General features: G+C 51.2%; 1 protein-coding gene across 1 annotated transcript; it reads left to right on the top strand.

Moving 5' to 3' along the window:
* The first annotated feature begins 2385 nt into the window (after positions 1 to 2385).
* LOC125125105 (pregnancy-associated glycoprotein 2-like) lies at positions 2386 to 11052 on the top strand. The gene is made up of 9 exons (XM_047775603.1): positions 2386 to 2479; positions 3770 to 3935; positions 5050 to 5167; positions 5260 to 5378; positions 6427 to 6626; positions 7554 to 7670; positions 9156 to 9297; positions 9385 to 9483; positions 10743 to 11052. The coding sequence occupies exons 1-9, from the start codon at positions 2427 to 2429 to the stop codon at positions 10893 to 10895; spliced, it is 1167 nt and encodes a 388-aa protein (XP_047631559.1). The 5' UTR covers positions 2386 to 2426; the 3' UTR covers positions 10896 to 11052.
* Positions 11053 to 11319: the final 267 nt, after the last annotated feature.

Raw genomic sequence — 11319 nt, 5'->3', positions numbered from 1 at the left:
GGGATCCGAGCCGCGTCTGCAACCTACACCACAGCTCACGGCAACGCCGGATCGTTAACCCACTGAGCAAGGGCAGGGACCGAACCCGCAACCTCATGGTTCCTAGTTGGATTCGTTAACCACTTCGCCACGACGGGAACTCCAAAAAAAAGAATAAATTTTTTAAACAAAAAAAACTCAATTTCACTACTACTAATAAAAATGACCCCCCAAATCTAAACAATATTCTGGGGAGACCTCACCCATTCTATTCCTCTCTCCATCTGCATTATAACCAGGGTACACCTGCCCCATATAACCGATTTGATACTCCCCTGTGGAATGCCACTTCAGGTAGGTTTCTGATCTTTGTCTTTTACAAAGAAGTTTACAGTGAACAGCTTGCCCATATGATGTTTTGCAATTTGCCCGAGTATCTTTGGGATAAGCCACTAGCAGGAGAATTGCTGAGTTAAAGAACACGTGTGTGTTGTTTGCTAGATACTTTCAGGCCCCCTGCACAGGGACTGAACCACCAAACCTAAATTTTAACAATGTGCAAAAATGAAGAGTAAGATGCAGTGGCCCCCACATCATTTGTCACCCAACTAGTGACCAGGTCAGCCTCCCAATTTTCTGCCTAAAGGATAGGCCTGGACAGATCTCAGGCAAGCAGGAACACCCAAGACCAGGGAGCCCTGAAGGAGCGGCAAAACAATGTCATCTTTGCTTTGGCCGCAATAGCGCTTTACCCAGTAGCCCTATTCATCTCAGGCTGAGCAGAAGCTCAGAATAGACATTTTTGGTCTTCTTTGATTGATAAGACACTTAAGAATTTGTTGCTCTTGGAGTTCCCATGGTCGTGCAACAGAAACAAATCCGCCTAGGAACAATGAGCTTGTGGGATTGATCTGTGGGCTTGTTACATGGATTAAGGATCTGGCGCTGCTGTGAGCTGTGGTGTAGGTCCCGGAGATGAGGCTCAAATCCTGCATTGCTGTGCTTGTGGCTTAGGCCAGCAGCTGTAGCTCCGATTCGACCCCTAGCCTGGTAACCTCCAAATGCCGAGGGTGTGGCCCTAAAAAGCAAAAAATAAAAAATAAATTCAAAAAAATAGTTCCTCCTTGTATGATTGCTGTGGCAGACTAAATGCTTCAAGGCATGGAACCTATTGGGGAATTATTTCAGGTGCGCGACAAGCAGAAACTTTTCTAATCCTTGGGTTATTTGCCCCCAGGGGATCTTTACAGAGGGATGGAAAATTCACATGGTTAAGAGGCATTCAGCCTCTAAGAGGCATTCAGTCTCTTATTCATTCAGCCAAAGCGAATGGAACCCCTGCTCCTATCCCTCTTGACTCCCACCTCTTGGCCAGAAGTAAAAGCATGTGTAGCCTGCAGGGTGAATCCAGCTCATACTTGCTTGAGGTTGAGATCACACTATGTCTTTTGAAAAAGTAAAGAGGAAGACAGAGAGAGAGAGAGGAAAAAAAATTAGGAGCTAACATTTGAAATCAGGGGATTTTACATAAACATCCAGATTCCTGACTTCTCTGGAAAACTTGCCCAACCAGCCTGCTTTCCAGCATGGCAGCCACTCAGCTTGGAGATGAGGAGAGGCTGCCCCAGCCCAGGATGCCCATCCAACCAGGCCATTCTTTGCTCTTGCATCCTCACCCATGAGTTTGTGAGAACTGCCCTAGACTGCCAGCTCCCTGAAGACAAGGACTGCCTGTGTCTGACTCATGTTTGACTTTCTGGCATCTGACCTGGACCTCAGCACACAGGGTCCTCCACTAATGTGCCGGATGAGCAAAACAACTTTTGGAGGCATGCATCCCATTTCTTCCAGTAGTAAGACTGTGACATTGGAATTCTGCTCTAGCCTTGGTTTCTGAAGCTGATGGGCATCCCAGAGGCCATGATCTGTGCCATGGGTCCCGACCGAAAGCCACTTGCATGTCAGTGGGCTGACCTTCAAGTCTTCACTTTGACATTTGATCTCTGTTCCTCCTTCCAAGCTCCTCTCCAACAGAGGCAGCAAGGCACACCTCATGAAGTGATTTCAAGGAGCACATGAGATCTTGAAATGTCAAGCATAGCCTCTAGCATTTATTTTTATCGTGGTATTAGCGGTGGTTCATCTCTGACATCACAAGAGTCTCCCAACTCTTTGTTAGTCCGCACTTCTGTTTGGTTGTGCAGCCAAGCCCCAAGGAAGAGATTAGAGCAGAAATCTCTGTATGCTGAGAATTTTCTAAGTCCACTCCCCAAGGACACTGATGGAGGTAAAGATCTTATCAGGAGATCTGTATTTCTTATCAGGTCCATTAGTGGACGACAGAGGACAATTCGGGCATGTCAGAGCTTATATAACTAGGAGCTTCTGGCCACCACTGCATGCCCAGGAATTGCTATTTCCTGAGTACCCGGACCCAGGAAAGAAGCATGAAGTGGCTTGTGATCCTCGGGCTGGTGGCCCTCTCAGAGTGCTTAGTCATGTAAGTATGGGGACCAGAAGTGACATCATCTCTCTCTCTCCGGAGTATTTCTTGTCATCCTCTTATTCATCTACCCATCATGGTTAGAACGGAATGTCATCATTCCCTGACAGTCTTAAACCTCAACTCTCACTGATTGGCAAGTACCTTGCCATGGGACTTTGGAGTCTAAGCATCTTGGGGTTGGTCTGCAGGATTGCACAACTCTGGGTCAAGAGTCACACAATGACCTACGTGAAAAAATGGCACTCCTTGGATTTCTTCAGTGCACAATCTGTGCAACGGTCAGTGCAGTCTAGTGGAACAGCATTTCTCCTACATTTGCTCCTAGGTTTTCTCTCGGCTCTCCCTCCATTTCTGTGTGTATATATTTCTGGGGCTTCATCTCTGTATTTCTCTTTTTTTCTCTCCATCTCTTTGGCTATCCATGTACAGGTAGAATTCTCTGAGGGTTTTTTTGTTTGTTTGTTTTTTCTTTCTTAATTTTGCTTTCTCCTTGCTTTTCTACCTCTTTTTGTTTGTGTGTGTGTTTGTTTTCTTTTTAGTGCCACACCTGGAACAAATGGAGTTTCTCTGGCTCGGGTGGAATCAGAGCTACACCTGCTGGCCTATGCCCTAGCAACAGCAACACTGGATCCAAGACAAGTCTGGGACCTACACCACAGCTCATGGCAACACTGGATCCATAACCCAGTGAGCCAGGCCCAGGATCTAACCCACATCCTTGTGGATATTAGTTGGGCTCATTACCACTGAGCCACAGCAGGAATTTCCCCTAGCCTCTTAATTTCCATAATTTATTCCCCATCTCCTGTCTGACCACAGCAAAGCCACAAACTCCCCTGTCTTGCATTTCAAATTCCTCCTCTGTAAAAAGAGGATCATGATACCCCTTATCTCTCCCTCCCAGAGCTGCTTTGAGGCAGATGCAGCAGGGTGGCAATAGCAATGGTAATGGCTGTCATTGTTGAGACTTCCCATATAGAAGTTGCACTACATCCATCCTCTTACTTACTAGCCAGCACATTCTATTTAGTGTGTGGGGTTATTGTTTTCAGCCTTTCTGCCAATGAAAAGACTGAGGATCCAAGAGCTGATATAGCTTATGCAACATGAGACAAAAAACCTGTATTTGAACCTGGGATTCGCCATGGTCTTTGCAAGACGACACTCATAACATTGCTTGGAAAATACAGGGTCATTGCAATGCAAAGTGTGACAGTCATTCTACAACATGGACAGCTGTTGGATGTCTCTTATTTTTTTCCTTCTCCCAATGCACCTTGCAAGAATCCCTCTAAGGAAGGTCAAGTCCATTCGAGAAAACCTCAGGGAAAAAGGGTTGCTGAAAAATTTCTTGGATGAACATCCTCATGACATGATCCGGAGCCGCCTGACGGAAAATTCTGCCCCACAGAAAAAAAACACTACACTGCCCCTGAGAAACTACTTGGATGTAAGTGGCAGGGGAGGATGGCCCCACAGCGCCCCCTGGTGCTCTGGTCTAGCACTGGGTCTACTCTGGAGGTGCCAGAAGGGTGGTAGGGCTGGGGGGGCTCCTGCAGAAAGCAAGAGCCCCTGCGGGGGGCGGGGGGGACAGGGGCCTCATACCCAGAAGAGAATGCGTTCCCACCCTTAACTCTTGGTATGTGATTACTGGGCCCAGCAATTACCAGGTGGCAGGTAAACATCCATTTCTGTGCCAAAGATATGTCATCGCCTTGAGGAAAATTTTTCTTTTAGACCTAAGGAAGCTACTGAGCTTCAGATCAAGGGTGAGCCATGTCTGATCAAACAATAAGCCAACTCCAAAGCAAGTTTGAAGCCACAGGCAACAGAAGGGCAGCCTCCAAAGTCCCAAAAATGATACCAGTAAAAAGTTATTGAGCCCCTTTGGTGGGTGACACTATAGAAATCTAATACTATATGGTTATGGCTACTGATTTTATTTTATTTATTTTATTTTGTTTTGTTTTGTTTTGCTTCTTAGGGCTAAACCTGCAGCATATGGAAGTTCCAGAGTAGGGGTTGAATCAGAATTACAGCCTCCGGCCAGAGCCATAGCCAGAATAATGTGGATCTGAGCTGTGTCTATGACCTACACCACAGCTCACAGCAACACTGGATCCTTAAGCCACTGTGCAAACCCAGGGATCAAACCTGCATCTTCATGGATTCTAACCCGATTCATTTTCGCTAGTACACAATGTGAAATCCCGTGGGTACTGATTTTTGGAAAGGTCTTTTATCTTCCTCAAGAATGCAGAGCCCAGCCTGAGACACAGACAAAGAATAAATGAATGTCACATAAAAGGGCCAGCTGTGTGCTGTTGACAGGACATGCTTTGGGTTTGGGCAAAAGAAGGAGAAGGAAGTGCTCAGGCTGGGTCTTGAGGGGACCCTGGAGAGCTTCTCCAATGAGGCACTGGCCTGAGTAGAGGCCATGAGCTGGGGCTGTGAGAAAGGGATTTTAGATGCCATGGGACAGCTCGAGGTTGGTGGCACCTCAGGAAACCAAGGTGACCAGGGCAGTCGGTTCTGCCCTGACCACCCCTCCCCGACCCCTATAGAAAGTCTATGTGGGCAACATCAGCATTGGAACACCCCCCCAGCAGTTCAGCGTGGTCTTTGACACGGGCTCAGCTGACACATGGGTGCCCTCCACCTACTGCCAAAGCATGGCCTGTGGTGAGTGCCCCCAATCCGCCCCTGTTGTGCTCCCCCCAACCCCCTTCTCTGTCCTGGGCAAGCTGACGGACACTCGTCTCCTCTGTCTGCAGTTACACACAACACCTTCGACCCTTTTCAATCCACCACCTTCCAGTTCCCAGGCTTCATCGTTGAGCTACAATATGCTACTGGGACAGTAACAGGATTCCTTGGCTATGACACCATTCAGGTAATGTGGACACCACAGGGTGAGGCAGGGAGTGGATTTTCTGCTCAGGTGACACTTTGCTGGCAGCAGGAAGGGAGGGGATAAAACACACACCTTTCTATTTCCTCTGACTGGGCCTGGCACCATGCCAGGCACTTCCATTGTGATCACTGTTTACCTGCAGCCCCGTCCCCGAGCAGGTACTAGGATTTTCTCTTGCATAAATTAGGGAACTGAGGTGTAGAGAGCAGGACTCTGGCAAAGGTTACCCATCTGGTAAGCAGTGGAGCTGGGCTGACCAGTCAGGACTCGTGCAAGTGTGGGGTTTTGGGTGGAGAGAATAAAACTGATCTGGGAACCCTGGGGGGCAGCCGAGAGCATCAGGCACGCAGGCGGAGGAGGCAGGGGGCCTCAGATGTGGGAGCAACCTGCTAAATGCATTCTTACTTTAGGGGGTCTTAGAGAATCTAACTAAATTAAGGCCAGACTCCCCAAAGTTGCCTGAGTAGTATTATCTTTCCCTATCTCTCTCTCTTTCTCTCTCTTTCCCTTTCTGCCTCTGTCACTAGCTCACACACAAACATACACACACACGCAAACACACACCAAAAAAGATTTTCATTACAACCTTGCAGCTTCACTGTATAATGGGCATCTGTCTTACTGTGTGGATGCAGGATCCACAATGCATTGCAACGAACTCATCCCTTTCTGTCACCGGATCTCAGGGACATCAAAGAGAAGGCTACCCTGCTCTCTACTCATGTTCTCCTCAGGTGGGAACCATTTGGTCCTGCCCTGAGTCTCACTCTCCCCCCAGGACAAGGGCACAAGGCCAATCTACTAACTGTAGACAGCATTTGCCAAAGGAGCGGCCATGGGATGAAATCCACAGCCCCTCACAAACGGAGACAGGATCCCCGTACCAGTTTGATTGATGATCAAGCCAGGGCTCAGGCAGGCCTTAGTTCTCTGCAAGCTAATGGCACCTCCCTGGCCCCCACACCCCAGCCCATCCCCAGCACTGCTTCCCAAACTTTCACATCAGAACATTCCTTTTCTATTACAGGTGGGGGACCTTATCATCAAGAACCAGGCATTTGCTATCAGCCAGTCAGAGGATGACGTGGTCTTTGAAAATGCACCCTTTGATGGCGTCGTGGGCCTAAGTTTTCCCAGCATGGCCATCGAAGGAACCACCCCCATCTTCGACACTATAATGAATCAAAGCCTCATCACTCAGACTGTCTTTGCCTTCTACTTGAGCAGGTGAGTCTGGGTGGAACAAACCCTCTCTCCACATCACCTGTATGATGCTTTCGGTTGCATGAAAATGTCTGGCCCACGTGATCCAGAAGTTTCCTGAGAGATAGTCTAGACCAGGGTAACCAACTGGACTGCAGGGCCACATCTGGCCCTGCCAGCTGGATTCTATAGATACACTTTTACTGGAACACAACCATGCTCCTGGGGCCAAGGGCAGCACTTGGTCCAGGGAGGTGGAGGGAGGAGAAGGAGCAGTGGAGGGGTCAGGATACAGGTGGGAGGAGGAGAGAACGGGATTCGCTGATGGATTCGATAAGGAAGGAAGGACAGGGATGGGGGGACTCTTTCTTCCTCACTCACATCTGACCAGGAGCCCAGGACCAGCTAGAGCACTGGCAGGGCTCAGTGCAAAAGCAACATGCGGGACCCCTTGTGGGAAAATGCTTGAGTTTCAGGACAGAGATGGCAGAGGCACGGGGCCCTGCTGGACCGGGGGCCCATGGATGGCTCAGGTCACAGGCCCAGGAACCTGGCCCTGGGTGAGCCTGATCCATGCCCTTGGCACCCTCAGGTCTCAGCTTTCCTGAAAATTGACAGGCTGGCCCAGTGGACACCCCAGCCCTCCAGACTGGTGTTCCCTGAGCGCCTCTCTTAGCAGTCTGATTGCGAGAGGGGACCAGTCCTTCTAGAAAGGCTGGGTGGTCAGACCCCAGCCAAGATGCTTAGGCTCAAACCTCTTCTGGCCACTCATTACCTGGTCAGGTACTCAACCCTCTGTGCCTCCATTTCTGCATCTGTTAATGGGATCGTAGCGGTGCCTCTGATGGGTGGATAAGCACAGCCCTCAACAGTGCCTGCTGTGTGGCCAAGTTGAGAGAAGCCACCTCTTATTGTCCTACACTCAGCGCTCCCTCTCCCTCCTCTCCTCAGCAACACACAGGAGGGCAGCGTGGTGATGTTTGGTGGCGTGGACAAGAAATACTACAAAGGAGAGCTCAAGTGGGTGCCCCTGTCGCAACCCCACTACTGGCAGATACCTTTGGACAAGTAAGCCTCTCCCTCTGAGAACCACCCCAAGGGTTGTCCCACAGGTGAACAGGACATGGGTAGGCACAAACACATGCATGCACAGACACACGGTGACACACAGATACACATATACACACCACAGACAATGACAAACTTAGAGACACACACAAGCACACAGACACACCAAGACACACAGACACAGACATATACAGACAAACACACACACTTCCCAGAGGTTTAAAACCCCCCAGGCCTCCTGACCAGGGTCCTGACCAGGAACCTGAGATGCCTGTGCAACCCAGGGATGCTGCAGCTACCACGATGGGAGGCATTGGGGAGCATGGTTGAGGACACTAGCGTGTCCTGAAAGGGGGATCAGGGAGACTTCCACGAGCCTGAGCAGGCTGGTGCTACGATGACCAACCGTCCTCGGCTACCCAGGCCCAAGCAGGTGATTAGTGCACAGGACCGCCAGTGGGAAAACAGGACACATCCTGGACAAACTGGGAAAATGGGTCTCCTTAGGAAGAAGCTACCCAGCAGTGCACAGAGGCTGGCTGCATTCTTGAGACTGGAAAGTACATCAGACAGAGAGACGCCTCCTGACCCTGACTCACCCAGCCCCATCCCAGGCACACAGGGCGACAGGGGCTATGGCAGAGACCACCAGGGAGCTGGGACCCAAGAGTGGCCTCAGAACAAGAGGCAGAAGTTGAACCCCTTGGACAAGAGCTTCCATGTCCTTTGGAGGTCACTGGGCAAGCTCGGGCATTGCCTGCCCGGGAGCCTCAGTGTCTGAGCCAGCCCAGGGGGCAGGGCTGGGTGACAACCTCTCCCATGGTATCCTGTGTCCCCCTCCCCATCACTCTAATGTGCATCTGCTGCCCCAGAGAACCTCCACCGTCACTCTGGGTGTGGACCCATTATTGCTCAGGTTCCAGAAACAGGGCTCTGGTTGTCCCTCATTCATGTCTTCATTCATTCATTCAACAAACCCATGGTGTGGATCTGCTCTGTGCTGGGCCCTGGGGATACCCCTTGCTCTTACAGACCTAGCATCTAGGAAGGTGGACATTCAGGAAACGAGTCCCACAAAGAATGAATTACCACTTTGCTCCAGGCTAGACATGAAGAAGTGTGTACAGAGAAAGGCCAAGAGTGGAGACTGATCTAGTCAGGGGATGGGAGGGGGTGGCTGGAGAATTCCCTGAAATGTGACAATGAAGCTGCAACCCAGATGATGAGGAGAAATCAACCAAAGGGGATGGAGGCCTTCTAGACAGGATGACCAGCCTGTGCCAAGGCCCTGAGATCCGAAAGAGCCCAGTGCATTCAATAATTGAAGGAAATCAATGAAGGTGAAATGACCAAGCAAAGGAAACCAGAGTGGGGTCTGAGCTGGGGGATTGTTCTGGAGATAGTTGCAGTGAGGCGGGGGGTGGCAGTGGGGTGGGGGGGACTTCAGAGTGATCCTGGTGTGAATTTGGTCCCACTGTCTCTCAGGATCACCATCAGAGGGAGTTCTGCTGCTTGTAAACGCGGCTGCCCTGGCATCCTGGATACCGGGACCTCGTTGCTGATGGGCCCAAAGAATCAAGTCTACAAGCTCCATAAGCGCCTCCCCGGCATTTACCTACGGAATGTGGTGAAGGATCAGGCCGCAGGGTCACTCTGGGGCTCTTCTCGAGAGAAGCATAAGGTGTACCAACCTCTCTCCCTCTTTCTCTAACAGTACCTGATCCAATGTCAAGACATCAACTCCCTGCCCGACATCACCTTCACCATTAACGGCACCGACTACCCAGTGCCAGCTCGAGTCTACGTCCAAAAGGTGAGGGGCCAACCCTGGGGGCTGGTCCTCATATCTGGACTAGAAGGAACCATTGGGCTGTTGATGTCAGGAGGATGGGGCCCTCTACAGATCAAGATGACCACAGCAGGTGCTGCTAAGAACCCCCATAACTCCCCTCACCTCCCACCCTCGGGGGGGGGGGGAGGGTTCCCAGCGCTTCCCACAAAACCAGCTTCTTGAAGGCAAAGGGAAGACTAGGACAACCACCATCCTGAAATAAAGATGGAGACTCCACCCCGGGCAGGCGCAGTATCAGGCACAAGGAGAGGGGACCACTAAGGGCCTCAGCCCTCAAGGAGCTTCCGGTCAACCAGGGCCCACAGATGGATGACACAGAATCCCTGAGATCATCAGGCTGAGGGACAAGGGGGGTTGGCTGAGGACACTGCCAGTGTGTTGTCCCACCAGAGTGGTTCACAGTCTCCCTGCCCATCTCCAGAGTGCAGGGATGATTAGAGGGTTTCCCGAGTCCTAGGCTGCACCTGCCCTTCGTAAGGCCCAGTTCCCCCTCTGGGAGCTGGGACACCAGACCAGCCCTGGGCAGGGGTTGGAGGCCCTCCTGCATGAAGGGGACACAGTGACTGCACAGCCCCTGGCTCAGACTTGAGCGTTAATACACGTCAGCTCCCGATGGGAATTGAGAGGAGGCTGAAGGAGCTCAAAGAAGGCTTTGAGGAAGAGAGGGAATTTCAATGATTCTAAACCCCCAGCCTCATGGAGGGATGAGAAGCCCCTCTGGGGTGGAGGCAAATCGACACTGGGCTCCGTGCCCATGGCACCCCTGGGGGCTGTGCCAAAGGATGCCAGGGGCAGGAGAGAGGGGAGCAAGAGAGAGGGGCAAGAGAGAGGGGAGCACTGGGCCAAGTCACCCAACCCAGCCTGGAGTGGCCAAGGAGGGTGAGCAGGGGTCCAGGAAGGCCACCCAAGTAGAGGTGGGGGGGAGGGGAGAGGCACTGAGTGTAGTCTTAAAGAACAGGTTGTGGGGAAAGGGGCAAGAAAAGGCCTTCTGTGCAGAGAGAACAGCCAGCCTGGGGCAGAAGGAAAGAAACAGCAGGGGGGAGCTACAGTCTGCCTGGTTTTTGGATGGACATGCCACTTCTGAAGCTGCTGAGAGAGCCACGTGGCTCTCACCTAAGGCAGGAGATGAAACCCAGAATCTGCGGATCTTGATACGGGGTGGGGTGGGCAGTGGCAGGTGAGGGCTCAGGCTAATGGCTCTGTCTTTCCTTCTCCCCCAGAGTTTTAATGGCTTCTGTCTGAGTGGCCTTAGAGCACGCACAGACACTTTCCCCCCCAAGACGGCCTGGATCCTGGGTGACGTCTTCTTAAGGATGTACCTCACCGTTTTTGATCGAGGACAGAACAGGATTGGCCTGGCTACTGCGGTGTAAATGCTGGGGTTGCTTCCAGAAACAATCAGGCCCACCCTCCAAACACACATTCGCTCACACCAAGGGCATTATCGCCCAGGGAGAGCCACTTGAATGGGGTTCCATGCTCTGTAAAGCCCTGTCTCTGTAAAGAATAAAGGATTGCCTTTGCAACCAACCAGCGCCTCTCTTTGAGTCTGGGCGATGCTTCATAATCGTGCAGGACTGGACGACCTAGTCTGAACCACAAGTGAGAGGAGCCCATCTCCATGAGATTTCCAAGAGAAGGATACTGGGAATCAGGGATGGAAGGATACTGGGAATTGGGGATGCAGAAACCAGAGCAGATCCAAAGTTCTCAGTGATTGGACCCAAGTCATCAGAAGCCGTCAGCTCACTCTTTCTCTCACTCACTCTTTCCCTCTTCTCATCTTTCATTCCCTAG

This window comes from Phacochoerus africanus, chromosome 4, assembly GCF_016906955.1.
Source record: "Phacochoerus africanus isolate WHEZ1 chromosome 4, ROS_Pafr_v1, whole genome shotgun sequence".
Taxonomy (NCBI): domain Eukaryota; kingdom Metazoa; phylum Chordata; class Mammalia; order Artiodactyla; family Suidae; genus Phacochoerus; species Phacochoerus africanus.
Note: the sequence above shows the minus strand (reverse complement) of the source record. Positions and strands in the feature narration are given on the sequence as shown.

Excerpts from the sequence above, each read along its gene's own strand:
- LOC125125105 (XM_047775603.1), top strand. The coding sequence starts at position 2,427 with ATGAAGTGGCTTGTGATCCTCGGGCTGGTGGCCCTCTCAGAGTGCTTA. Across the intron at positions 5,379-6,426 it reads TTGGCTATGACACCATTCAG|GTGGGGGACCTTATCATCAA; the intron begins GTAATGTGGACA and ends TTTCTATTACAG. Across the intron at positions 9,298-9,384 it reads GCATTTACCTACGGAATGTG|TACCTGATCCAATGTCAAGA; the intron begins GTGAAGGATCAG and ends TTTCTCTAACAG.